Source organism: Pleurodeles waltl, chromosome 3_1, assembly GCF_031143425.1.
Source record: "Pleurodeles waltl isolate 20211129_DDA chromosome 3_1, aPleWal1.hap1.20221129, whole genome shotgun sequence".
In the NCBI taxonomy this organism is placed as follows: Eukaryota; Metazoa; Chordata; class Amphibia; order Caudata; family Salamandridae; genus Pleurodeles; species Pleurodeles waltl.
This window is the reverse complement of record NC_090440.1, coordinates 1333337186-1333364968: the sequence shown is the minus strand read 5'-3', so window position 1 is coordinate 1333364968 and position 27783 is coordinate 1333337186. Positions and strand designations below refer to the sequence as shown.

At 47.8% G+C, this 27783-nt stretch overlaps 1 protein-coding gene across 1 annotated transcript in view; it reads left to right on the top strand.

Annotated features, from left to right (window-relative positions):
• The window catches only part of LOC138285128 (carotenoid-cleaving dioxygenase, mitochondrial-like), a 241517-nt gene extending 214227 nt beyond the window's left edge, over positions 1-27290 (top strand). Inside the window, exons 7-12 of the mRNA XM_069224695.1 lie at positions 9515-9675; positions 10620-10787; positions 21136-21273; positions 23938-24120; positions 25066-25176; positions 27067-27290. Of these exons, the coding sequence (XP_069080796.1) occupies positions 9515-9675; positions 10620-10787; positions 21136-21273; positions 23938-24120; positions 25066-25176; positions 27067-27180 (875 nt within the window). The 3' untranslated portion in view covers positions 27181-27290. The remainder of the gene's footprint in view (positions 1-9514; positions 9676-10619; positions 10788-21135; positions 21274-23937; positions 24121-25065; positions 25177-27066) is intronic.
• Positions 27291-27783: the final 493 nt, after the last annotated feature.

The following is a 27783-nucleotide window of genomic DNA, read 5'->3' as shown; positions in this document are numbered from 1 at the left end:
TGGGCCATCCTGGGGAGAGCAAAGCCACAGTCCATACAGTCCATACAGTGGGTGGCCTGCCCACTGGGCCATCCTGGGGAGAGCAAAGCCACAGTCCAAACAGTCCATACAGTGGGTGGCCTGCCCACTGGGCCATCCTGGGGAGAGCAAAGCCACAGTCCATACAGTCCATACAGTGGGTGGCCTGCCCACTGGGCCATCCTGGGGAGAGCAAAGCCACAGTCCATACAGTCCATACAGTGGGTGGCCTGCCCACTGGGCCATCCTGGGGAGAGCAAAGCCACAGTCCAAACAGTCCATACAGTGGGTGGCCTGCCCACTGGGCCATCCTGGGGAGAGCAAAGCCACAGTCCATACAGTCCATACAGTGGGTGGCCTGCCCACTGGGCCATCCTGGGGAGAGCAAAGCCACAGTCCATACAGTCCATACAGTGGGTGGCCTGCCCACTGGGCCATCCTGGGGAGAGCAAAGCCACAGTCCATACAGTCCATAACAGACCCCACTGCCACTGGAGGAGGCAAGTTGGCCAGAGGACATCCTGCAGCCCTGCCCGAGATAGATCCTGCCCTGCCACGTCTGCCAAAGGGCCAGCGGTTCTTGCCCTGAAGGGCCCAGTTCAGCGGTTCTTGAGACGGCGGGGCCCAGTTCAGCGGTTCTTGCCTTGAAGGGCCCAGTTCAGTGGTTCTTGAGACGGCGGGGCCCAGTTCAGCGGTTCTTGAGACGGCGGGGCCCAGTTCAGCGGTTCTTGCCTTGAAGGGCCCAGTTCAGCGGTTCTTGAGACGGCGGGGCCCAGTTCAGCGGTTCTTGCCTTGAAGGGCCCAGTTCAGTGGTTCTTGAGACGGCGGGGCCCAGTTCAGCGGTTCTTGAGACGGCGGGGCCCAGTTCAGCGGTTCTTGCCTTGAAGGGCCCAGTTCAGCGGTTCTTGAGACGGCGGACGGTCTATGGCCAACTGCTAAATGCCTGGTGGTGCCCTCCTGGGCAGCGGGGATGGTGCTCCTTCACTGCCCACCTGGGCTGTGGGTGGTGGGGCCCTCCTGGCCAGCTGGGCTGGGTCCTCCCTGGGCAGCGGCTATGGGGCTGGTGGGCTCTCCCGGGGCAGCTGTGCCGGTTCCTCCCGGGGCAGCGGCTATGGGGGTTGTGGGCTCCTCCTGGGCAGCAGGCCTGCTGCCTGACCTCTCCAACTTGCTGCCCTTGCCCTCCTTAGTCGTCGGCCTGTGGCCCTTTCCTCCCTTTGGAGCTGTGGCTGGTGACTGTCTCTGGGTGGTGTCCGGGGGGGATGTAGAAGGCGGGCTCCTGCGGCGCCCCTTCCGCCTTCTGCTCCTCTTCCCAGGGGGTGGGCTGGCTGTCCCCTTGCTGCTGGGCGAAGATCCAGACATGCGGGCTGGCGGGCTCCAATACCCCTGCACCCTTGTCAAGGGGGCTGCAGGGCTGGTGGTGGCTGAGGTGCTCTTCTTACCCCGACGAGAAGGAGGGGGGGGCTCAGGGTCAGGAAAGAAGTTAGTAGTGGCGAGGAAGAGCTTCTTGGGACAATGGAGAGTGGTAGGTACAGTGGGAATGGGAGTGGAGGGAGAGGATGTGGTTGTAGGTGAGTCACGTTTGCTGTCTTTGGGTGCAGGTGCAGGAGGGATAGGCTGTCGTGAGGTGGATGGCTGTTGGGTGGGTGGGTGGCTGCGTTTGTGTGGTGTGGAAGAGGGGGTGACAGACACAGTGGGAGAGGACACAGGGGACGTGTAAATGGCAGTGGGGGTGGTGACTGCACGTGTGCGGACTGGAGTGGAGGGTGTGCTGGTGATGGAAACACTGGCTGATGGTGAGGTGAATGGAGGTGTGAGTGTAGACGTCACAGGGAGGGAGGAGGGAGACGAGGAGGTGGGGGTCACAGAGGTGGTAGTGACTGTTGGCATGTCTGCATCGGAATGTTGCGTGTGTGAATGTCTGCGTGATCTGTGGTGCTTATGTTTGGAAGAGCTTCTCTTGGGTGTTGAGGTGTGTGCAGGCTGGTCTGATGGTGTGGGTGGGACAGGCAGAGGAACAGGAGACTGGGAGGAGGGAGTTAGTAGAGGCAGGCAGGAGACAGGGACAATGGCTGCCGTCAGTGCTGAGGCCAGAGCCTGGAACGATCGCTGATGGGCAGCCTGACCCGAATGAATGCCCTCCAGGTACGCATTGCTGCGATGAACCTCCCTCTCCACCCCCTGGATGGCATTCAAAAGGGTAGTCTGCCCAACAATGAGCGTTCGGAGGAGGTCAATGACCTCCTCACTGAGGGCAGCGGGGGTAACAGGGGCAGGGCCTGAGGTGCCTGGGGCAAAGGAGATGCCCGGCTTCCTGGCAGAGCGGGCACGGGGCGAACGCTGAGGGGCTGCTGGGAGGGCGGAGATGGTGCGCTGGGTGGCGGCTGTACCTGTAATGGCGGGGGGCACGGATGGTGCCACCCCCGCAAGGGAGCCCCCTTCCGAGGACGTGTCCGTGTCGCTGCAGGGTCCAGTCGTCCCCGTCGTGGAGCTCCCCTCGCCCTCCGTCTCACTGGTCCAGTCTGACTCTGTGGCATGGCCCTCCTGGGCCATGTGAGATGCAGCTCCCTCCTGCCCCGATGCCACTTCTCCTCCGCCTGATGATGCTGATGCACACAAGCACAGAAAGACAAACAAAAAGGGGGGGGGAGAGAGAAATAAAGGGATATTGATTACATGGATCTCCGGTACAGTTAGCGGACATGACAGACACAGATGCCCCCTGCACTAAGTTGCGCACTTGGGGTCCGCTACGCATTCCGTGGAACATGCCCTACACGCCTAGAGTTGACAACTGCACCCATGGATGACACGGCCCAGGGATGGCTGTACTGACACACTACTGAGGGTGGTGGCTGGGGACACAGGGGCTTACGGGGGTGCCCAGCCTACAGATATCGCCCTGGCCTAGGGGGACCCACAGCCCTCCTCCCCCACCCAGACACCTCCACTGCGCAACAACAGAGTAGATAATGCTTGGACTCACCCCCTTGTGTCTGCTGTGCTGCCCTCACGCGCCCATCCAAATCAGGGTAGGCCACCGCCAGGATCCGGAACATCAGGGGGCTCAGTTGACGGCAGGCACCCCGCCTACGTTGGGAGGCCATCCCCAGCAGAGACTCGGCGGTCTTCTTGGTCCCGCGGCGGATGTCCTCCCACCTCTTGCGGCAGTGGGTGCCCCGTCGATGGTGGACCCCCAGGGCCCGGACTTCCTTGGCGATGGCACGCCAAATCCCGATCTTCTCATGGGCGCGGACCTATGTGACACGTACAGGGAGGGAGAAATACCACGTTCAAGTTACTCAGCATTTTCCTTTCCAGTGGCCCAACGCCCCCCATCCCCGCCAGGCCCCCCGCCAGGCCCCCCGCCATGCCCAACATGCCCCCCATCCCCGCCAGGCCCCCCGCCATGCCCAACATGCCCCCCATCCCCGCCAGGCCCCCCGCCAGGCCCAACATGCCCCCCATCCCCGCCAGGCCCCCCGCCAGGCCCCCCGCCATGCCCAACATGCCCCCCATCCCCGCCAGGCCCCCCGCCATGCCCAACATGCCCCCCATCCCCGCCAGGCCCCCCGCCAGGCCCCCCGCCATGCCCAACATGCCCCCCATCCCCGCCAGGCCCCCCGCCATGCCCAACATGCCCCCTATCCCCGCCAGGCCCCCCGCCAGGCCCCCCGCCATGCCCAACATGCCCCCCATCCCCGCCAGGCCCCCCGCCATGCCCAACATGCCCCCCATCCCCGCCAGGCCCCCCGCCAGGCCCCCCGCCAGCCCCAACATGCCCCCCATCCCCGCCAGGCCCCCCGCCAGGCCCAACATGCCCCCCATCCCCGCCAGGCCCCCCGCCAGGCCCCCCGCCAGCCCCAACATGCCCCCCATCCCCGCCAGGCCCCCAAGCCAGCCAGTGGCCCCAAATCCAGATAGAATTAAACTCACTTGTTGGTCTGGAGGACCGTAGAGTAGCGCATACTGGGGGAGGACCCCATCCACAAGTTTCTCCAACTCCTCTCCAGTGAAGGCAGGGGCCCTTTCCCCAGTCGCAGCAGCCATTGTCCCTTCCAGACCGAGGTCACAGCAACACTTGCAGTATAGGTCCTCTCCTGTGAAAGTTCAAGTCGCAAGTGGATAAGTAGATAGAAAATGGCGGTCACGTCCGCGGCGGTGCGTACCGCGGCGGTGCGTCCCGCCACCGCCGGCGCCCTTCGCCATTGGCTCCTGAAACCCATAGGCTTCAATGTTAACCAATGCGGCTTCGCGCCGCGGTCTTCGCCCGCCGCCCGCCGCGGTGTGCCACGCCAGCGCATTGACCTCACATCCCATTGTCACACTTCACAGGTCAGGCAGCCGCCATTTCCAGGGCCCACATGGCTCAATTTCAACTGCGTCACACAGGCCTAGGCCTTGCATAGCCACTCAGACACGCCATTCACTGCATAGAGAATCGTATACTGTGCTAGCTGTGAGTACGTACCTGTGGGTTGCCTGACTGTGTGCTCCATGTTGTCCTTCCTAGGCACCGTCCGCTGGGTTGGGCGAGGAGACGGATGAATCCTCCCGTGTACCGACCGCTGGTGGACCTGTCGACAATGGAAGAACGCCACATTATCCTGACCTACCGTCTTAACCGTGCCACTATCCATGAACTGTGTGCCCGGCTGGAGCCCGACCTGATGTCCCCCATCCGCCAACCCACAGGGATTCCCCCTCTGGTGCAGGTCATGTCAGTACTCCATTTCTTGGCAAGTGGGTCATTTCAGACAACCGTGGGAATTGCTTCCGGGATGTCTCAGCCCATGTTTTCAAAGGTGTTATCCAGAGTGTTGTCTGCCCTGATGAAATCCGTGAGGAACTACATCATTTTCCCTGAGGTGGGCGAATTGGCTACAGTGAAGGGTGATTTCTACGCCCTTGGACATATTCCCAACGTAATTGGTGCCATTGATGGGACCCATGTGGCTTTGGTTCCCCCAAGAGACAGGGAGCAGGTGTACAGGAACAGAAAAAGTTACCATTCAATGAACATCCAGGTGGTGTGTTTGGCTGACCAGTACATCTCGCATGTAAATGCCAAATTCCCAGGGTCAGTGCATGACGCCTACATCCTGAGGAATAGCAGCATCCCTTACGTGATGGAACAGCTAGAGAGACACCGTGTATGGCTAGTGGGGGACTCTGGGTACCCCAACCTGTCGTGGCTACTGACCCCAGTAAGGAATCCCCGGACCAGGGCAGAGGAACGGTACAATGAGGCCCATGGGCGTACTAGGAGGGTGATCGAACGCACCTTTGGCCTCCTAAAGGCCAGGTTTCGCTGCCTGCATATGACCGGTGGATCCCTAATGTACTCACCTAAGAAGGTGTGTCACATCATCGTGGCCTGCTGCATGCTTCACAACCTGGCTTTGCGACGCCAGGTGCCTTTCCTGCAGCAGGATGGTCCAGATGGTGGTGTTGTGGCAGCTGTGGAACCTGTGGAGAGTGACGAGGAGGAAGACGACGGGGCTGAAACAGACAACAGGGACAGAATCATTGAACAGTACTTCCAATAGGACACAGGTAACATTTCAAAGATAATTTAGTAAATGTTAACTACTCTGCAGCATCTCTGCTGCCTGTCTATTTGCCCCAGTGTATGATGACTGAGTTTTGGCTTTTCCCTCCCTATTTCAGATCTGGGGTCCCCACTACGAGTCCTGTGCTTCGTTTCCCCATGGACTACAGCTTTGTGGCAGCTGTTTGTTGACTTCACCATGTACAAGGACATATTTGCACTGTCATGTCAATTACAATCTATTGAAATCACAGCCAGACTCCTGATATTTTAGTGCAAAATAGGTGTTTATTGAAGTGCTCAAAATGGGATGGGTGGTTTCAAGTGGGTGGGGGCTATGGTGAAGGAATGTCCATGGCAGAGTCCAGAGTAACAGTCACACAGGTGCATTGTCCAGAGGCCTGTGGAGAGATGGAGCATGGGCAGTTCGAGGATGGACAGGGTGACAATGTGGGACAGTGGGATGACATCAGGTGGTATCCATTGCTGGCGGGGGTCTTGACATCCTACTCTGTCTTGCGAGATCTCAGGGCCCTCTTGCGGGGTGGTTCTTCTCCTGCAGGAGGTGGGGGTCTGGTGGGCTGCTGCTGTGCGGGGGCCTCCTGTCCACTAGCGCCGGCGGAGGTGGATGGCTGTTCTTGGTCCAGGCTAGTGGCAGGGGCCCTTGGGTGTTGTTCAGTGTCCGCCCTGCTGTTTACGAGGTCCTGCAGCAGCCCTACCATGGTAACCAGGGTGGTGTTGATGGCTCTGATGTCCTCCCTGTACCCCCGATAGTGTTCCTCCTGCAGCACCTGGATCTCCTGGAACCGGGCCAGTACCGTCGCCATCGTCTCCTGGGAGCGGTTGTATGCTCCCATGATGGTGGTGAGGACCTCGTGGAGAGTGGGTTCCCTGGGCCTCTCCTCCCCCCCCTGTCGCACAGCTGCCCGCCGAGTTGCCCTGTTTCCCTGGGCCTCTGCCCCCTGGCCGGTGTGCCCACTACCACTGCCCCCAGGTCCCTGTTGTTGTTGGGGTGGTGGGTTATCCTGGGTGCCCTGTAGTGGTAGACACACCGCAGATTGACGCGCCCTGGAGACAGAGGCATGGGCCCGCTGGGTGGGAGCTGTGCTGGTGTTCCCAGAGGGGTTAGGGTCTATAGTGGCCTGTGCCTGTGTGAGGGGAACCGACTGTCCAGAGGTCCCCGATGGTCCGGGCTGGTCATCGGTGTCCAGATCGACAGAGCTGCTGTCATCGCTGACGGCCTCTTGGGTGGGGGGTGTGGATAATTCTGGCCCCTCCGCCGCGGTGTGTTGACGGTCGGGTCCTGCAGGGGTATAGAGGTATGGTTATAGTTTCAATGTGTGGAATATGGGTGTATCTGTGGGTTCCCGTGTCCCCAAGTGCTGGCATTCGTGTGTGGGGGCTTTGGTGAGGGTGGCTTGTGGGGGGGATGTGTATATGCATTGGGCATGCTTTGGTGATGGGTGTCCATGCTTAGTGGACGCATGCAGGCCTAGGTTTTGGGATGTGTGGGTTGTGATGGTGAGACATTGGCGGGGAATAGGTGTGCTGGGGGTGGGGGTGAGGATGGTGGTGGGGGTGAGGATGGTGGTGGGGGTGAGGGTGGGGGTGAGGGTGGGGGTGGGGGTGAGGGTGGGGTTCGAGGATGGGGGTGAGGGTTGGGGTCTGATTTGGCATGCAGGTGGGGGGGAAGCAGTATTGAAGCTTCAACTTACCAGTATCCATTCCTCCGCCGACTCCTGCGAGGCCGTCAGGATGCAGGATGTTCAAGACTTCCTCCTCCCATGATGTGAATTGTGGGGGTTGAGGTGGGGGTCCTCCGCCAGTCTTCTGCACGGCGATGTTGTGCCTGGATACCATGGAACGCACCTTCCCCCGTAGGTCGTTCCATCGCTTCCTGATGTCTTCCCGATTTCTGGGGTGCTGTCCCACTGCGTTCACCCTGTCGACAATCCTCTGCCATAGCTCCGTCCTCCGGGCAATGCTGGTGTATTGTATCTGTGTGCCGAACAGCTGGGGCTCTACACGAACGATTTCCTCCACCATAACCCTGAGTTCTTCGTCTGTGAAGCGGGGTTGTCTTTGGGGTGCCATGGGGTGGTGTGTATGATGTGTGGGGTGGAGTATGTGTATTTAAGTGAGTTGAGTGTGGTGGTGTGTGTTGTTTTGTGTGTGGATAGTGTGTGGGTGATGGTGTTGAGTGGCTGTGGCTGTTATGTTTTGGATGCTGGTGTCTCGCTCTTGCCTTCTTTACGAATTTTTTAGCGTAGGGGTTTGTGGGTGATGTGGGTGGGTGTTTTATATTGTATTGTGTGTGTGGGAGTGGTGTGTGTATGTGTATCAGGTGTGTGGGATTCAAATCGTCCAATGTGGGTGAGTCTTGTTCGTTTGTGTGTATTCTGACCGCGCCGGTGTGTCCCGCCAATGGAATACCGCGTTTGAATGACCGCCGCGTGGATTCGTGGGTCGTAATGGCATGGGCGTATTTCTGTTGGCGTGGCGGTGGAGGTTTGGTCACCTCCACCTTTCCGCCGACCGCTGGTCTGGCGGTCTGTTGTGGCGGTCGGATTTTCGGAGGTTTGCCTTCTGCGGGTCAGAATGACTGTGGCGGGTTTCCGCGACCGCGGCGGGATTATGGAGGATTTCTGACCGGCGGTAGGCGCCTTTTACCGCCGAGGTCAGAATGACCACCTATGTAAGATGTGTGTATGTTATGCTAGGTGATACATAACAAATTGTGTTAGGGTCTCTTTTACGAATTGCCTGGAATTCAAGGGGGGAGATACCAGTGCCAGGATTAACATTTCTGGCTACTATCTCCAACCTTGAATCTGGCCATTTTGAAGTGAAGGCTCCAAAATGAGGAATTATATGTGGATCTGGAATTACTGGGCCCTTTTCTGCATTGTGCTCCATACTGGGGGCTCTTATGGCTGACATTTTCCAAGTGCTCAGCCAGCAGACCAATTTATGGTGTTAGTAGGTATATTTTCCCATCTGGAACAACTGAAACCGATATTCTGCAATGGGTAATCCTGGATTCTGGAACATTGGTGCACTCAGATTGCCCACAAAAAGAAGCCACTGGGAATACTACTCTGGCCAACTCTTAATGAGGGTCTTAATGTTTGAACTATGACTGGGATAGTTCAACAAGTTATAGAGCTATACATCTGCAGGATGGTTAGATATAGGTTAGATCTGCTTCTTCGTAAGTTTCAGTCACAATTAGGATAAGAGAGGAGAATGAAATACACAATAATCACAATATCTGTCATTAGCATCATCCGGAGACACAGATGTTACAAAAAAATAATAAACATTCTCTTACTGGGGAACGGAAGGAGCGAAAAGCATCAGATAAAGTAACTTTGTAAGGAAATGACTATTTTTGTGTGATTACCCCCAGGTTTTGAACTCATGCTGCTAGTGTTTTTGGACTCTGAAGTTGCACTGAGGCCTTCTAAACAGATCTCAGTGTCATTGCTCCGACCCTTAAAAAGGTATATGTCTGAATGGATTCACCCACGAATGGCATAAATTAACTAGTCCCAAGTATATGGTTCCAACGGTACTCATGGGCCTGTACGTTTTCACAAAGACGAGCTCTTTTTGGAAAGAGACAACAGTTTCCTCTGTTTTCTCATGCCTGGCTCATTCTAAGGTATTGAGCACCACTGTGAGAAAATAGGATTATTTCCACCCCCAAAGCAAGATTTTGAAATCCTGCTGCCTGAGTTTGGGTGGTAGCTGTCGGAGGTTCCGCGGAGTTGAACCGGTAACCTTTGAACCTTTAAACGAGTGACTGAAGTCTGTGCATCTAGCCTGTTAGTGATGAGCACGCATACATATTCCTCTCAGATGTATAATTCAATATAGAGGACCAGCTTAATCCACCTGAAAGTCAGTGTTGTGCACTGGGTTATTTTTGCTCTCCTTTCATTTCAGGCATGACAGAAAACTATATTATCTTCGTTGAACAGCCAATTAAGATGGATTTGATGAAAATGATCACCAGTAAAATTACCGGAAAGGCAGTGACGGACGTCATGACATGGGAACCCGAGGAGCACACGCGCTTCTACATCGCCAGTAAACTGTCAGGGGAGGTATAATGCACAACTTAAACTTGCACAATCGTCTTTAGAAACCTTCTTGAAGTCTTTCAACTGTAAATGTCCCATGGCATAGAACGAAACATATTGGGAATAGAAACAACGTCAGTGCTCCTCAGATATGCAAGTAATTTGACAGATATTTATGTATAGAGCGCGTGCTCGATATATTTACAGTACTGCATATCAGTATGTGCGCAATCCAAGACGTCAGGGTTATCTTTAGCACAGCCCCCAAATAATAATAATATATTGGAGGTGAACCATCTCAATTGGGTGCTTTAATTTACCTCCATAATTGTCACCGTGCCCTTTAATATTAATGCATAAATTCATATTTTGATAATAACTCAATAATAACTAAATCGCAATCAGTGCTTAACTTGTAAAAGAATTAGGGGCATATTTATCACGGTACTGCGTCTCCCTTGTCAGTGCTTTAAATGGGCCGGTACTGTCCGGTACTGAGTACGGGCACTTTTTTATTTTGAGAGGACTGCACTTCTCAAGGAAAACACAATATTTTTAATTGGAGAGTACCAGCACTTCTCAGAAACAAGCACGTTTCCTGGTACAGAGGACCTGCAGTTCTATTTTTCAATTTCAAGCACTAGCACTGCTTGCGCAAAGGCGACGGAACACCTAAGTTATAAAGCAACGCAAGACTACCTTAATAAATCTGAGCAAATCGCTGCCTTGTGCTACTCTGCCCAGGGAGGCGTTACATGGGTGGAGTGTGGGTGTTCCCACACACACCCATGAATTTTGGCACATTCCCAGATTTACCAACACTGGTAAACCAGGGAATACGTCAGGGTGCGACGCCTTCCCAGGGGAGGTGCACCAAAGAGATGGGAAGCCTACGAAAATTATTCACTTACTACTGTATGCTTGAACATACAGTAAAAAACAACATGGTGTTTGTCTGGCTTTTTCAGCTTCTTCCTGTGAAGTATTTGGCAAATGCATTTGCAACCTTTCATCAGATCAATGCCTTTGAGGATCAGGGCTGCATCGTTTTTGATATCTGCTGTCAAGATAGCGGTGATGGTGTTAAGCTCTACATGCTGCAAAACCTGAGGAAACAAGGTGAAGGTTTGGATGAGGTAAGGTGTTCTGTATGTCATCATTTATACCATAACGTCTTTTGGAGTGCATCCATTGTTTACAAAAGACAACCTTTTCTAAGGCATTGATTTATATTTTGTTTTACTCGTGGTCTGGCTTACTTGTGCCACAGCAATTGTAGAATGGAGACGAATTCAGAAGTAATTTATTCCACCTTTCTGCTTTATATTTTGCCGTACACCCTAAATAATTGCTGTTAGGTGTTAATTTTCTTTTTCAACCAGACCATATTTACCTATTTGTTGCAGTCTGAAACCCTCTTGCGGTCAGCTGTGGTGGCATATTAAGGCAGATGCATGCAGTGGCCTTATTTGGAGCACAGGCCCAGAGGGAAAAAAATGATCCTTCACTCAGGGGCAATAAAACCAACACACTATAATAATTGATATCCTCATGCAATGTATAAACAATTTTCAAATTATATTTATGCCTCACTGTGGCCTAAACCTAACCAAAACTGTTAGTTTCAGATGGAAGGATCATACCGGTAATGTCAGCAGCATTTAAAAAAATGCAGTAGTGTGTGGCAATATCACCCACAATGTAATCCAGTCTTTTTAGAACATCTGTTCCTAATGAAATGCTATGTGATTTACCTTTTAACTGAAACCCTTGTACACATTTGAAGTTTAGGAAGTTTAGCGTTTTTGTAACTGTGCATCATCTAACTTTGCAACCTATTTATTTATTTGACTATTTTGTATTTATCGAACTTGTAGAGGACACACTGCAAAGTGAGTTGTCTGAGGAATTTGCAGTTATAGACGTAGGTGCAGCAGGACTCTGCTTTATCAGTGGTAGGTGGTGGCACACAGCACAGGCCTCAAGGTGTCATATAGAGTTCTGCATAAACAGTGGAGTGGAAAAGAGAAAGAGAGAGACTGGATGCAAACTCCACATGGGCATTGTGGAATAAGAAGGACAACTGAGCTAAGAGATGAGAACGAGTTGTGGTTCGGTTCTTAGGTGCATCAGCTATGATGTGGCACTTTTCTTGCATCCTGTAACGTTACAGTAGTGCCATATTTACAATATGGCGCACCATGGCGTATGTTAGCACAATAGCGTCAACATTTTTTATGCTATTGTGGCACATTGGTGGACTAGTGCCAAAAATGATGGCGCTAGTCCAACAATGTGTGGGGAGGCCCATTGGGAACAATGGGAGCGTTACGTTACTTTAACGTCTGACTTGGGCAGGCGTTAAAAATGACATGAAAAATGGCAAGGGAAATATCATAAATTTCACCTCACCATTTTTCTGGACCTCCTAACGGGGGACCGCCCCTCGTGCATTCATTATGCCTGGCTCAGGCATAATGTGGCTCAAGGGGTTAAAATGTAGCGCAATGCTTGCATTACTCTACTTTTTAAATCTGTTATGGGGAAAAGGCCTTATTGACACTGCCTTACCATCATACAGATGAGGCTAGGATGGCCCAGGGAGGCGCTAGAGGCTTGTAAATATGCCCCTAAGGGCTTCACATGGGTGGCCCAGAGGCAGATGGAGCCAGGAGAAGTAAGCAGTTGCACTTTAAGTCCTGACGGGGCAGGTGAGGGTTTTTAAAGCATCCAATGGGACACAAGAGCTAGCTGACTTAAATCAGGGATGCATATTCCAGTTTTTGGGATGTACAAAGAAATGTGTGTCTCCATTGCTTGTGTAGCTGGATTTGGATGCGAACAAGAGGAGGGTGGTAGCTGATTGGAGTGGTATGGGGTGAGAAGAATATTTATGCTTCGCTAAGAGCTAGTAAACCCTTAAGCTAGCAACATATCTTTCTGGGTACATGGTGCCTAGTAACATCGCCATAAAAGGGCAAGGGGAAGAATCTTTGTCTGGAATCTTTGAAAACAAATGTTACTACATGGTGAGATTTTGAAACATGAATGCAGTTTTGGAAATCCAGTAGTATTTCCCTACAAATTTCTGAGGGAAAGAAATGCTAAATGTTGAGTTTTTAGACAAAATTATATTAGCATTGCTTAGAAAATATTTAAATGTAAAAAATATTTTCAAGGTGATTTGAGGGATCTCTCCCAAAGAATGTTAGAGGAAAGGACTGCTAAATTGTATATTATAAGCACATTAGTAAAAAAATAGATAGACTTTAAGTACACATTTACACTGGATTGAAAAAATTTACTCTTAAAAGCAAATAGGCACACATGAACAATAGCATCACAAATCTGGGAAGTTTTTAAAACATGAATTCACACTAAGCCTCACAAACACAGAACATGTACATGAAGACCCAGACCCAGAAACGTTCCAGACTTAAACCAGAGAAGGCCTTACCTAGACATTAAACTGTAAGACTTATCGTCATTCTTAGTAGGCTAGAGCTGTTGGGTACAAAGGAGAAGGCTGGAGGGAACGGTAGCCTGGATGATTTAGAAGGATCAGAAACTTACAAGGCAACTTCCTTCTACAGAATCAGTGCCCCAGTTCTATTGTTTCTGTGGCTCTGTCAAGGAAAGGCAACGCCTCATGCTTTGATGACACTCTTTGTGATCAAGCCATGTTCTTGATGCATTATCCTTTTTTGCCATATCCTGAGAAGCATCATTCTCAAGTAAATTCAGTATGATTACAGACCTGGATTTAGCTTGTTATGTGTGAGGGTTTCGATTCTATTTTTTCTGTTCTGGTGATTGCTGGATATTTTTAGATATTGAAATTCCTTTTCTGCTCTCTCACCCTTGCCATGTGCCAGTCCAACCACTTGCCCAAATCTCCACTCCTGTAGCTCATGTTAAAAATAATTTGGTGATCATTTGGTTGATCTACTCAGTCTTTGGGTCAAAGCAATGTGGAACATTTGACACAAGTTCACCTCCAGGTACCAGACGATCCCCATGACCCATGAAGTCCTCTGAAGTTCTATACTGTCCCCTGTGATCTTCAATCTCTACATTGAGCCTTCTAGGGCTGAACTCACAGAGAACAGCAAAATTCTCTGATAGGCCAACAATACACAACTCTGAAAGCTTTTTCTGCTCTATGCATCCCAATCCTCAAACACTGTCTGCTACCCATCCATACCTTGATGTCCAGCACCTAACTGAAGCTCAACCCCACTACTACAAAATTCCTGTTATCTGCCAAGGACAACAAGCAAGAAATAGTACAAGCCTGACTTAATGACATGAATCTTGGTAGCTTTGAACCATAACTTTGACCCAGTGTGAGGTCACTTAGATTCATGCTGGACACCAACCTGGACCTCAAGGCACACATTGCCAAAAAACATATATACAAAGTGGTACCAACTCTCTCTTCTACAGAAAGTGAAATTCTTCCTCCCAGAAAGTGATTTCAGAACTGATATTGAAGTGCGTGTACTGTTGCATCTGGATAGTGGAAACACCCAGCTTCACAGCCTCTCAGACTCCATACTGCCCCATCCCCCATTAAAGGTGTCCTACGTGCCATATTACATCTCTTCTAAGGCCTGAAGAAATATGATGATATCACCTCCCTTCTGATGGAATCCCACTGCCTCCAGTTTATGACTTCACCATGTTCTAAACTAGCATCATCATTTACCTATCCAGTACCCCTGCCTTTCTGACTGATATGCTCATTGTCTCTGGTGGTTCTTGGTACACCTGCAGCAAGAACAGCATTAAACTAGAGATAAATAAAGATTAAAAAGGAAGAAACACAAGGTAATTGGTCTTTTCCATCTATGCACTAAGGGTTAGTAACAAAATCCCTGTATTCATCAGGATTCATCAAGACCGCCCCAACCCTCCTCCAATTAAACAAGAGTTAAAGATGCACCTCTTTAAAAAACACTACAAGACCATGCAGAAACAGTACACTTGTGCATCCACAACCAAACTACCTCTGCAATCAGTCATTGACTGTACTCTTACCTTTGAGTGTGTACAGTACTCCACTGCCATTTTGGCTAGGTTCCTGCTATACAAATACACCATTCATCCATACTGTCTTTAGAAATAGAGTTTAGAGATTCCTCTGGTATAGCCTTGAGACTGGATCAAGGAAGTTCTGCTGTTTCATGTACTGAGCTCTAGAACATTCCCCCGTAATTGTTGTCTACCGGTGACAGCAGGCAGAAGAGGGAGGTGTTGGGAGTCTCCACTTTAAAAAGACATAAATATGAGCAAAAAGGATATGTACATCTGCACAGCTTGCTTCTATCAATCTTTTGGGATCAGGAGCTCAGGTGGATGGGAAACAAAAGGCAAGCTACTGTCAAATGTTGAACATTACACTTCGATCGATACCGCCTTCTCCTGAATCCCCAACCGTCACCCCACCCTTATCTACAGGAAGATAGCACCAGGAAAGAACACAATGGCAGGATGTAGCAAAAAGCTGCCTCTGCACACCCTAAGATAGTTCTGTCTCCATCGCTTCCCCAGTTTGTAGACTGATTCACTACAACAGTGCAAATTTGGTAGGCTACCTCCAATATCCGTTGTGTACTTCGTGGTAGGAGGGGGAATACAAATTGAATTCCACTTCCCCTGTAAACTACTGTAGCACACACACTCTGGACTCAAGCTATCCATTACTCGCAGCACTAAATACTTGCTCACTACTTATACACACTGGGTGCAACAAAGGAGTCAGTAACAGAAGACCTGGCCAAACTTTACAAAGGCAAGTGCAGTAAGCCTCACACCCTGTTGAATGTAGCACTTAAAAAGACCTATCCTGTCATTACAAATCATAATTCTACCACCACAGCCAGTCTAATGTAATCTGACAAGAAAACATAATTTACTCGCTACAGAGGGGATGCTCAATCCCTCGATCCCTCTCAACATAGTTTGAGGCCATCGCATTGCACAGAATCTGCTCTTCTAGTGGCTACAGAGGAGATTCAGAAGCAGGTTGACTCAGGAGCCAGGGCTGTGCTCATTCTTCTCAATTCCTCTGCCGTCTTTGACACAGTGAATCACACCTTGCTGGTCGAACGGCTAGAGAGTATTGGGATAAGGGGCACAGCATTTATCATCTTCAGCTCATTCCTATCGGAAAGAGAGCAGAGGGTGGCCTACAGTGATTATGTCTCAGATCCCTTCTGTCTACCATGTGGGGTACCTCAGGACTCGTCTCTGTCCCCCACACTTTTTAATACCTATGTTATTCCTCTGGCTAAACCTATCAGATGTTTTAAATTTGAGGTGGTAGCCTATGCTGACGACACAAAATAGTAGTGTCCATTTCTTCAGACTTAGAAGTAGTAGCAAGTAAATTCAGACATTGTTTAGTTCACATTGCCCTATGGATGCAAGAGAACTGTCTAAACTTCAATTCTGAAAAAACGTAGGTAATTTTATTTGGCAAAGATAACCTCTTTTTGGAATACGTGCTTGTGGCCCCTAACATCGGACCCCTCCCATGTTCGGTGCAGAATGTAAGAAACCTAGGAATGGTGTTCGATGAACAGCTCTGATTTTCCAGTCAAATAAATCAGGTCACATCTTCCTGTTTCCATCTGCTTAGAAGTTTAAGGAAACTATTTCACTACATCCCTTAGGAAATGCAAATAAATATTGTTGCATTAATACTATCCAGAATAGACTACTGCAACGCACGGTATTTGGGGACCCTGAAATGAGGTAATCGAAAACTTCAATCCCTACAAAATGCAGCGGCCCGTTTACTACTCAAAGTGCCGAGGTACAATACAATATCCAAGGAGTTCCACACCCTTCACTGGCTGCCAGTCAGTGAACAAGTGCAATTCAAAGCCCTCTACTTAGCCTACAAGACCTTGCATGGAAAAGGCCCACTATATTCTCAAAACATCTACACCTGGCATATTCCCTCCAGCAACTTAAGGTCACATACAGCTAGAGAGCCACATGGGAAGGGAAGAGTTTCTCCTTTCTGGGATGTAAACTGTGGAACACTATGCCTCTTGTTCTAAGGTCTCAATCCAATAGAGCTTCTTTTAGAAAAATGCTTAAAACATGGCTTTTTCCAAAATATCAGTAACTAGTCAATCTGCTCACCTTAGGAGAATGTTAGCGCTGGCGCCTTTTTGCAATTGTACGCTTTATCAGAACTCTTTTCTTCTTCTTCTTCTTGATATGTTCCTTCAGTTCACAGGGCCTCTATCAGGGTGTCAAATCCTACCTACAGTGGCAGTCAATGCACAGGCATGATTTCTGTGTGTGCTTATCAGAAATGTCAAAAACCCTGGGGTCTTTTTTGGTGGTATTTCAGGGCAGAGTAGACACTCACAACCTTCCAGTCCCAGTAGTGGTGCTGTGATTGTCACTGAGTGCATAGTTACAATAAGGTTTTCAGGATGATGTAAGACCATACAATGACCGAGTTCGAGAATCTCTTAGCCAACCATGCAATTTGAACCATGAAGGTCTCGAATAGGGTCCTGTTGTATTATGAAGCCAAATCATTGCCTCCAGTATAAAAATGATGAGTGCTGGTCTCTAGCTCCCTGCTTGTACCCTCGTTGATGACCTGGCACAGACCATCCAAGTGAAGACTGCATCAACTGGCCCAGTGGAACTGAAGACCTGCCTCCACTGCCTGGCTGCAGAAACTCTTCCAGGTGAAAGTCGACTTTGCACGCCACACAACAGAATGACCAGCAACCCACACACTGGTGGTAGCCATGTGCCATAATACAAACTGTCAGGTGATAGTATATGTGTCATTACTTAACTAATTCTATGAGAGCCATCGTACCTACATCATGTTGAGACGCACATAGGGCCAGATCTACAAGAAAGTGGTGCATCGGTCCCAGTGCGCCACTTTTCTTGCGCCACCCCTGCCCCACCTAATGACACCATGGTTGCCATATTTACAATACGGTGCACTATGGCGCTCGTTTCCACAATAGTGTCATAATTTATGATGCTATTGTGACGCTTTCCTGGATTAGCGCCATATACTATGGCGCTAGTGCAGCAAAGCGCTAGGGAGGCCCATATGTTACTATGGGCCCGTCATTTTAATGCATGCCCCATAGCAGGCATTAAAAATGACAGAAAAATGTTGAAGTGAAATCTTGTGGATTTCACTGTGCCATTTTGTGAGGCCTCCCTGCGTGGAAACGCTCCCCTTGCATACATTATACCTGGCGCAGGTATAATGTGGCACAAGGGGTTACAAAGTGGCGCAATGCTAGCATTGCGCCACTTTGTAAATATGGTGTGGGGAAGTGGCCTCCCTAACGCCACATTAGTGTAAAAACAAATGACACTAGTGTGGCGCAAGGAGGCGCAAGGGCCTTTTAAATCTGGCTCGCAGTGTTTATAGCAGTCTGTCTTCCACATGCCGGTCCTCTTGACCACTTCACTGTTAAGCCTACCACAGATTTTGCTGCACTGATGCTAAAGGAATGTGAACCGAAATTACACTAGATGTATGCTGTCTGAAGAGCTTTGCGCAACACCTGAGTGAACTGGCACTTAGTAAGTGGAACTCCTGTGGTGCGGACCAATAGTGAGGGACATGCCACTAGAGGACGTATCCACATAAATGTGTAAACTGCAGACACTGGACAACCAGAAAAGCATTCCTTTTCTCCTCAGGGCTACTTTATTTTCTTTCCTCAACTGGTACGTTTTAGAGCGTGGAGTGGTGACAGCTAAATCTTACCCTAGGCTGGAGCCTTTAGTCCAGGGTTGCCTCTTCCAACCTTTCCCATCTGTTCAGGGCTTGCTTAATCAAAAAGAAATCCAAATGATCTGAGTCCCCCACTCCCAGTTTTACGAAGAAAGCTACTCCCACTATGTGCCGCCTAGCAAAAGCTGTTTATCTACCCTGTACTCACTTGTCCCAAAAACCCAGCCAATTATTTAAAGAGAAGTGCTGTCCTTGAAGATTGCCTGCAATGTAAGCAATGTAGCAATAAAACACCCTTTCATAGGCCCTCATGGTCTTAGGTGCTAGCCTGGCTGAAATTAGATCAGGAATAGTTGGGTTCCATCCCAGCATATGGATGGAAGTGCTGTAAATCCAGCAACTTGACACCGAGGCCACCGAAGTCATCTGCGGCGTACCACAAGGGTCATCACTCAGCCCCACCCTCTTCAACGTCTACATGAGCCCTCTCGCAGCCATCGCACGCCATCACAACCTCAACATCATCTCCTACGCCGACGACACCCAGCTGATCCTCTCCCTCACCAACGACCCAGCCACCGCCAGAACCAACCTGCACGAAGGGATGAAAGACGTAGCCGAGTGGATGATGAACAGCCACCTGAAATTAAACTCAGACAAGACGGAAGTCCTCATCCTTGGATCATCACCCTCTGCCTGGGACGACTCCTGGTGGCCCCCTGCCCTGGGCAGCGCACCCAAACCAACGGACCACGCACGCAACCTGGGCTTCATCCTGGACTCCTCCCTCTCGGTGACCAGACAAGTCAACGCCGTCTCATCATCATGCTTCAACATCCTACACATGCTCTGAAAGATCTTCTGATGGATCCCCACCGAAACCAGGAAGACGGTCACCCAGGCACTCGTCACCAGCCGACTGGACTACGGTAACACCCTCTACACCGGAACCACGGCCAAACTACAGAAAAGACTCCAACGCATCCAGAACGCCTCCGCACGCCTCATCCTTGACATCCCCCGACACAGCCACATCTCCGGACACCTGAGAGACTTGCACTGGCTCCCCGTCAGCAAGAGAATCACGTTCCGCCTCCTCACCCACGCACACAAGGCCGTCCACGACCTGGGCCCCAGGTACCTCAACAACCGCCTGACCTTCTACACTCCCACCCGCCAGCTACGTTCGACCAGCCACGCCCTCGCCGCCGTGCCACGCATTAGAAAAGCCACCATGGGAGGAAGATCCTTCTCCTACCTGGCAGCCAAGACTTGGAACTCCCTCCCCATCCACCTCCGTCTGACCCAAGACCACCTCTCCTTCAGGAAGCAACTCAAGACCTGGCTGTTCGAGCAGTAGCGGTCCCCCCTCCCCCAGCGACTTGAGACCCTCCGGGTGAGTAGCGCGCTATACAAATTTCTTGATTGATTGATTGATTGAAGATAATGCATTGACTGCTTTATTCAAAACACTGAACACCTGTTTTTCTTTAAACAGAATGTTTTTCTACAGACAAATTAAAGCCAGCTCTTATAATAAACTGAGAACATTTTTGCATTTTGCATGCTGGAAATTAATGCATTCTTCTACTGTCATATTATCTGACCAGAATGTCACAGGTTAATTGCGAAATTGGTTGGTCCGGAAATGCAAATCCACCAAGATGAGGAGCAGTTCTAAATAGAGGATGCTACTTACCAATACTGAATCTAACTAAGGCTGGGGCCGGGCCTGAGTATTCGCCAGGCAGGTTTATGGGTGTCCTTCCATACATTCACAAATCATTATTGCCTGAACAGCCAGGTTCGCTCAGTCCTGTAGGACTTTCTGGTTTGAGTTCACCCACAGACCCACCTCCAGATAGGTACTGCTTTTTTATCTGTTCAAAAGGTGAGGAATCTGCAGCTAGATGCCTCTATCAGAACAGGTTCACTTACCTTCGGTAATGCTCTTTCTGGTAGAGGCTCTTTCTAACCACATATTCCTTACCGACCTTCCCGTACTTCCTGTTCTATGGTTGGGCTCCATTCGTCAATAAGGCCCCAAGTCTTAAAATATGCAATACTGGCCACACGAATTTGCTTTTAGTGCTTTACGTCTCTAGACACTCAAAAGCAACTGACATCAGCGTGCAGGAGTGGCACCTCCATATACTGTGTAAGTCATTTGCAGACTTGAACAGCATCATTGCAGAGTTGCACAATACCACTTACTGGTACACAGAGGTACTGCTGAAAAGTTTCCTTATCCAGTCTGATGCCTGGGGAATATTAAAAAGGTGAGGATTCTGTGGCTAGATGGAGTCTCTACCAGAAAGAGCATTATTGAAAGTAACTAACTGGCCCTTTAAACGTGTCCTGCTGCTCCTGCCGACCACCCAGACGACTCTTCTAACCCCCAGGCAATCAGTAGTTGCTGTTCGAGGAAAGCCAAACAATGAGGCCACAGTTAGCCGCCGGTCTGAACTGATCCAGTCCCTTGCTCACTTGATTTCTAGGATGCAGCAACATCTGCACAAACCTCTCAATATACCGCTCTTACTTAAAGTGACTTCAGCAGCTTACTGAGAGAGCACAAAAGTGAACGATGAATGCTTTAATTCATTTCAGCCACTGGTAATTATCTGGGCCACATTCCAATATACAGAGTTTTTTTTTTTTGCTTGTCTGAGCCGTTTAGGACTTGGCAGTGGAAATGAGGTAGGATGCTACGCCATGTTCCACAATATTTATGTGTTTTGCAGACTTACAACATGCTGTCGAAAAGCTTTCCGCGCAGGTTCGTCCTGCCGCTGGTCGTGGATGTGAACTCTCCTGCAGGAACAGATCTTAACCCCTTGTCATACTCTACGGCAATGGCTGTGAAGACAGATGATGGCACGGTAAGAGGTTACCTTGCTGTATATTCATTTTATTAAAATGTACAATGAAATGTTTCTAATGCACATTTCAAAAGTCACGTCGTTTGACAACCGATAAATAAAAGCATTACAAACAAATTCACTTTCACAATAGATCCGCATAGGACGACAATCTGTCATTATTTAAAAGGTAAGTGGTTTGTTTCTCTGTCGCAAGGAGTCCTACACTGGTTTACGGGGACCAGGGCCACGTCAGATTATCCAGATACCGAAAATTAACAAACGGTTGGCTGCAAGGGTCATGTGCCATTGTTTTGTTTTTTATAGAAAACGTATTATTTCTTGTTTCAAAACAGTTGTAGGAGACTTAAGAACCAAACGGGACTGTCACTCAACATAATGATGTCAGTGTTTGATGATTTAACAGTGAAGAATAACCAATGAACCAATGTGCTCGTAAGTGAAACATGCTTGTATCAGACAACTAGTCATGAATCCAAGGATCATTAAAGCACGCTGTATTGACAGCTCTGTTGTAACAGTGACAGGCGATTTATTTACAATCTGGTCTAGAATTGTTTAAGTGCAACTTAAATTGGGAGATTCTGGGAAAATAAATATGTTAAAGCCAGAAATGCTAGTCCCCGTCACAGTATTTCCTGTGGAATAAATGAAAAAACAGAGGCTATGAAACTAGGCTTAGATTAGACTAGCCTTACTTACACAACTCACAGACTCTAATTTACGTAACCAGTAACTGCAGGTTTTCTAGTTACGTATGGTAATTTACACATGAAAAAATCTGCCAGTTTTCTGCAGGCATCATAGAGGGTGGGTGAAGCGAGAAGTTACTATTCCTGTGGGAGAGACATAGGTGGTATTATATCCAATGTGGTTCCCACCCACGAGATTGCGACTTTCTGGGTATTCACAAACATTTGCAATGCTTTCTCCTAAATTTATTGCACTTTTCAGTCTCTAGAGAAGTAAGCAGTGAAAGGAACGTGCAAAGTTCTCTAAAGAATCCCAATTTTCAGGTGATGTAAGGGATTTTTTTTTTTTTAAACTGGAGAATGTTTTGGATATGAAGAAAAAAGAGAACCAATACATTCGCGCTGACATATGCGTTTTGGTTACTTGCAATAGATGAGTTAATGAAAGCATATTGTAGGCATCACATGATTCGATTGTGCTAATATTTGAAATATACCATCACTGGAGAACAGTATGTACATGTAAGCACATTAGGAGCGTATTTAACATATGGTTGGTTGATTGAAACTACCAAGGTCGGAGTTTGTTCAGTAAAACAAAAAAATGACCCTGTAATTCAGGGGGTTTCTCCGTGGTTGCGGGGGCTATTAGTTGTTTTGTCGGCCCAAGCTCACCATGCATCGCCTGGCTGACCCATCAGTGATGGTCCCCTTGACCTGTATTGAGCCGGGCAACTGCCACCTTCGCCTACCGGTCCAGTCGTGAACTGAGCTCTGGGACAAGAATTTACAACGTCTCTGCTGTTTGGGTGGAGTTCTTTTCCTACTTCTTTGGCCTCTAAAGCATGTGCGCTCATGCTAACAAGCTGTTTTTACCTGCATCGTAGTTATATGTGCAATATAAATGGACACGACCCAAAAAGAGTGAGGTCACGTGATGCAGTCAGCCCCAAGGAAGCAATTATCTGCTTATATATAATTAACTGTGTTGACAAATAGATTTAGGTAGGGAAAATGGTTGCTTTAGGCCTTAAGCAACCTGATCTAAATCCCACCTGCGCCCCTAGCCGCACTTTTCTTATGCAACAAATCCCTGCCTTCAATGTAATGCATTCACCACCGTACTGAAGAAAGAACTTAATACTGCGTGTCACTGGCTGAAGTAAAATCAGTCACCGCCGCTCTGTAGCAGACCTTGAAAAAATGTAAGGCATCGTTAAATGAGCCACAGGTTCCACTGCCCTAGTTATGGTTATCTTGTAATGTTCTGAAATGCCATTTATTCATAAGTATTAAATGCATACGCAATTAATTGTTTGTTTTGTTAGGAAGGACTTAATGCCTCAGTAAAGCACTTTTGTAGCATAGCAAATATCAGGCATAACTATTCCCCAAATTGGTCTTATTCATGGCATCAGCCTCAGAAGAATGAAAAACTGAAATACTCAATTGGGAGTACAAAAGTTGGGTTACAAACCAGTCGGCGTACAGTTTGCACATACTAGTTTGGAAACTAGTTTTATTTATACATAGACCTTAACATCCATAATTTAGAATTCATATTCCTGCAGTTTCTGTCTTAAAGCGATACTGCAGAGACTAAGGGCCCGGTTTATGAAAAGTTAGCACCACCTTTGCGTCATTTTTTGACACAAAAGCAGGGCAAACTTACACAATATGGCCCATATTTATACTTTTTTAGCGCCGCATTTGCTTCATGTTTTGAGGCAAAAGCGGCGCAAACTTACAAAATATAATTGTATTTTGTATAAATATGGGCCTATATTTTGTAAGTTTGCCCCGCTTTTGCATAAAAAATGACACACAGGCGGCACTAACTTTTCATAAATCAGGCCTAAATGTCATATTGATGAATTTATGTGGACTCAAATCTCCATTCTGACTATTATTGTGAAAGGTGAGTTATTGATTCAATTGTTCTCCAATATCTTACTTATTACCATTCTGCTAGATCTGGTGTACACACGAAAACCTGCATGATGAGTCGCTGGAAGAGTTGGGTGGTTTGGACTTCCCGTGTATAAATTATACCAAATACAGCTCAAAGAAATATAATTTCTTCTACGGCTTTGGGATTGGACACCTTGTTGGAGATTCCCTTATAAAGGTGGACGTCGAGACCAAGGCAACAAAGGTACTAAAGCTCTCCTTCATCTTCAGAGTTGCAGATCTGTGGCAAATGGGCCTTCTTCATTCCATCACTTAAGCAGGGACTGATGGCAGGATGTTGAAATTTGTGGTGCTGTGTGTTAGTGAATTCCTTGGCAATTCTGTTTAAATTAAGTTGCATTTCACTGCTTTCATCCACCTGAAAATATTTCCCAAATTCGCTGCGCCAGATTTACCAAGTGGCGCAATGCCTTGTGCCACTTTGTAACCCCTCTCAAGGCATGATGTGTGCAAAGATGGCGTTCCCCCTTTAGAGAGACCGCAAAAATGGCACAGTGGAATGGCAGCGTGCAATTTTTAACCCCTGCACAGAGCAGGCGTTAAAAGGTGGCACACCATTATACTTAATGGGGCCCTATGCACCTTGCAGGATTAGTGCCAACATTTTTGGTGCTAATCCTGCAATGTACTACAAAAACGTAAACATTTTTGACGCTGTTGTCTCTAACCTGTGCCATGGTGCACAGTATGTTTAATACAGCACACAAATGGTGGCGTTGGCAGGGGGGGGATGGGTTGGGGGGGGGCTAATGAGTGCAAGAACAGTGGCGCCGCATTTCTTAAATTTAGGCCTAAAGGTGTTTTTCTTTACAGCGTTTCAATTATCCAAATGAATACACATATTATAATTCTAACAGTTTATGCTGACACCAATGTTGTTCTTAAAGTTACTGTTCACATGGGACAGTACCATCTGCAGTTCAGATAACTTGCAGTGCTAAATGTTGACATACTTCATTATGTGAATCAGGCACTGCCATGTCTGTTTTCCACATGGTAATTTTTAAACGTAGTTTCACAAAACGTTGTGCATTGGATACTTTGATATTTAAACACCTTGTTCAGAATACTTTATAACCCTTAGTTTTTGTTGATGCTTTGTGCTTTGAAGACTATTTCTCGTTGTTAGGTTTGGAGACAGACAGGATTCTACCCTTCAGAGCCTGTTTTTGTGCCACTACCAGATGCAACAGAAGAGGATGAAGGAGTTATTCTGTCTGTTGTCATTACACCGAATGAGGTGATTACAATAGTTTTTCACCTAGTATTGCAGATTGTACAATACATTGGAAAACCATGTTACTCTATCAAAATGCAAAATTATTGTAAATGTTCATTGAATTTAACCATGACTGAATTCGATTTTTTTCTATTTAGAATTTAAAATTTGCTCTGCACAACTACCCTAAAGCAGTTATTTGTCTATGAAACAATCTATTTTAAATTATAAAAACATTATTTGTTTTCTTGATTTGCGACTTCCAACTTTCATTACCCTTGGTCTTTGATGATGTCCATAAAAATTGCCATTTCATACTTGTCTGTATAAAGGAAAACTGACAGCATTACTGAGACGCTTGGGCAGGTGCACCCAGTGACAGAAGAATCATGATGCAAAAATGTGTGTTGTTGGCGAAGTGATGTATACTAAAGTCAGGTAGAGCTTAGAGGACTTTAAGCCTTGATGATGGTAAAGCAAAAGGTATAGGGTTTCATGGAAGGCTTTCCAACATACAAGTAATATGGAAGGAAGCCAGGGGGGAAAAATGCAGGCTTACAAGAAGTCCGGCAGGGAGCAGGAGGCGAAACAACAAGAAACGGAGTTCAGGATTGAAGCAGTTCCACACAGAATCAGCAGCAATTTGTTAGGAGTCTGATGATGACAGAGGTGAAGTGAGAACAGGGGTAACCTCGATATTCCTTTAATTCCTGCACATGCTTATAGACCTAGTCCATTCCCTGGAAGCCTGTACAGTGGAAAGGAAAATGGCGTCCTGGTTTCAAGGATGCATAACTTATGAGCACTCCAACAATTCATGCCTTTGTTGATGTAGGTAGGGACATCTCCTGGGAACCTGACAGACATCTTAAAGAACTTTTGCCTGATCCATAAAGCCTTCTGTGTCACTGGCATATTTTTTTCTAGTCACCTTAAATTCTATGGGCCATATTTGCAAGAAACTGGCGCAGCACAGTGCTGTGAAAAAAAATTAGCAGTGCTGCACCAGTTTTGAAACTAAGGGATGCACTGTATTTACAAGACCCTCCCGCATCCCTGCATTTCACCCTGCGCTTGCGCTAAATTAAGCAGCCTGCACCAATGCATGCATCCTTCTATCATAGTGCAAGGGTGTCTGCGTTTAGGGGTGTGATTGTTTATGTGCGGGAAGATGTCCATTCCTGAACATAAACAATCTAAAGTGGCGATTTGGCACTTCTATGTGTGCTGCACAATGCAGCACACATATAAGTATCAAATTATCATTTTTGAATGATTGTTTATTTGCAGGAAGGGACACCTTCCTGCACATAAACACAAATTTATGGCCTTTTGCTCTTTCTATGTGTGCTGCAGAATGCAGCACACATGGAAAAAGCAAAAACGAGGAGGAATAAAAATATTCCTACATGTTGTTCCATTCTAACGCCACCCCTGAGGTGGTGTTAGTTTTTGGCGCTGCTGCAGATTACAGTTTTACACCTTCTTGTAAATCTGGGGAAGCATCAAAAGCAAAGAGTGTTGCTGTGGAACCCCCACAGCAACAGCCATTACAAGAAGGCGTGAAACCACATAAAGTGGTGTTACACCTCCTTGTAAATATGGAGAAGTGGTTGGTGCCATCGAAGCGTTGCAAAAAGTAGCGCTCGGGTGGCGCTAGGGCCTTGTAACTCTGGCCCTATGTTCCTTCACGCCATCTTCTCTACAGTAGTGCCTCTATTTGCAGCTCCTTGCTTTCAGATTGCTTGTTGGCCATTTTCTATCCTGGGTGCTTAAATATTGGAACACCCTTCCTTGTACAGAGGCATGCTGCAACACGGATTAATTTACCTATAGGGGGTCAGAGATGAACTTAAACCCACCAGCAACTAGCTTATGAGGACTGAGATACTTTTGTTTTTTTAATTTCAGACTAATCGCACCTTTCTTCTCCTGCTGGATGCCAAGACCTTCTCTGAGATAGGCCGAGCAGAAGTGCCAGTGCAGATACCATGTGGCTTCCATGGCGTTTTTGCAGCCATTTGACAGAATCTGTTGCAAAAATATGTATTATATACATATGCACTTTTTAATAAACGGAAACTGAAGCTAAAGAATATTTTAAAAAATAAAAATAAAGTATATACTTTCCTTTATGAATATCGTTTTTTATTTATCTGATATAAAAGTTAGTCACTGACTGCGATATTTTCATTTGGTACTCTCCTGAGCTTTTGGTGACATGATGCACAATACAAATCATCAGTATAATGTAACAAAGCAGGAATAGAATCGACGAACACTTGAGATTTGAGGTAAGTGTACTGAACCAGTTTTATATCCATGACAACTGAAGACCCCACCAATCTAATATAAACAAGAAATATGTATCAACTCTTTTGAGAAATCTTATGTCTGTCTTTACCATTATACAGTAGCTGTGCCTTTATATACTGAACATTTTTATGGTTGCAAACACTCTGTCCATTTGTGACTACAAAAATGCTTTTTCGAATGTACTAATCCCATTTTAAGAGTCAGATAAGTTTGTGAATGGTACCTGGGTGGGGGTGTTGTAGATGAGCCTTCCAAATAGTGAATCAGTATGCTATGAATCACTGTTTCTGGTAGAGACTTCTTGTCATAGAC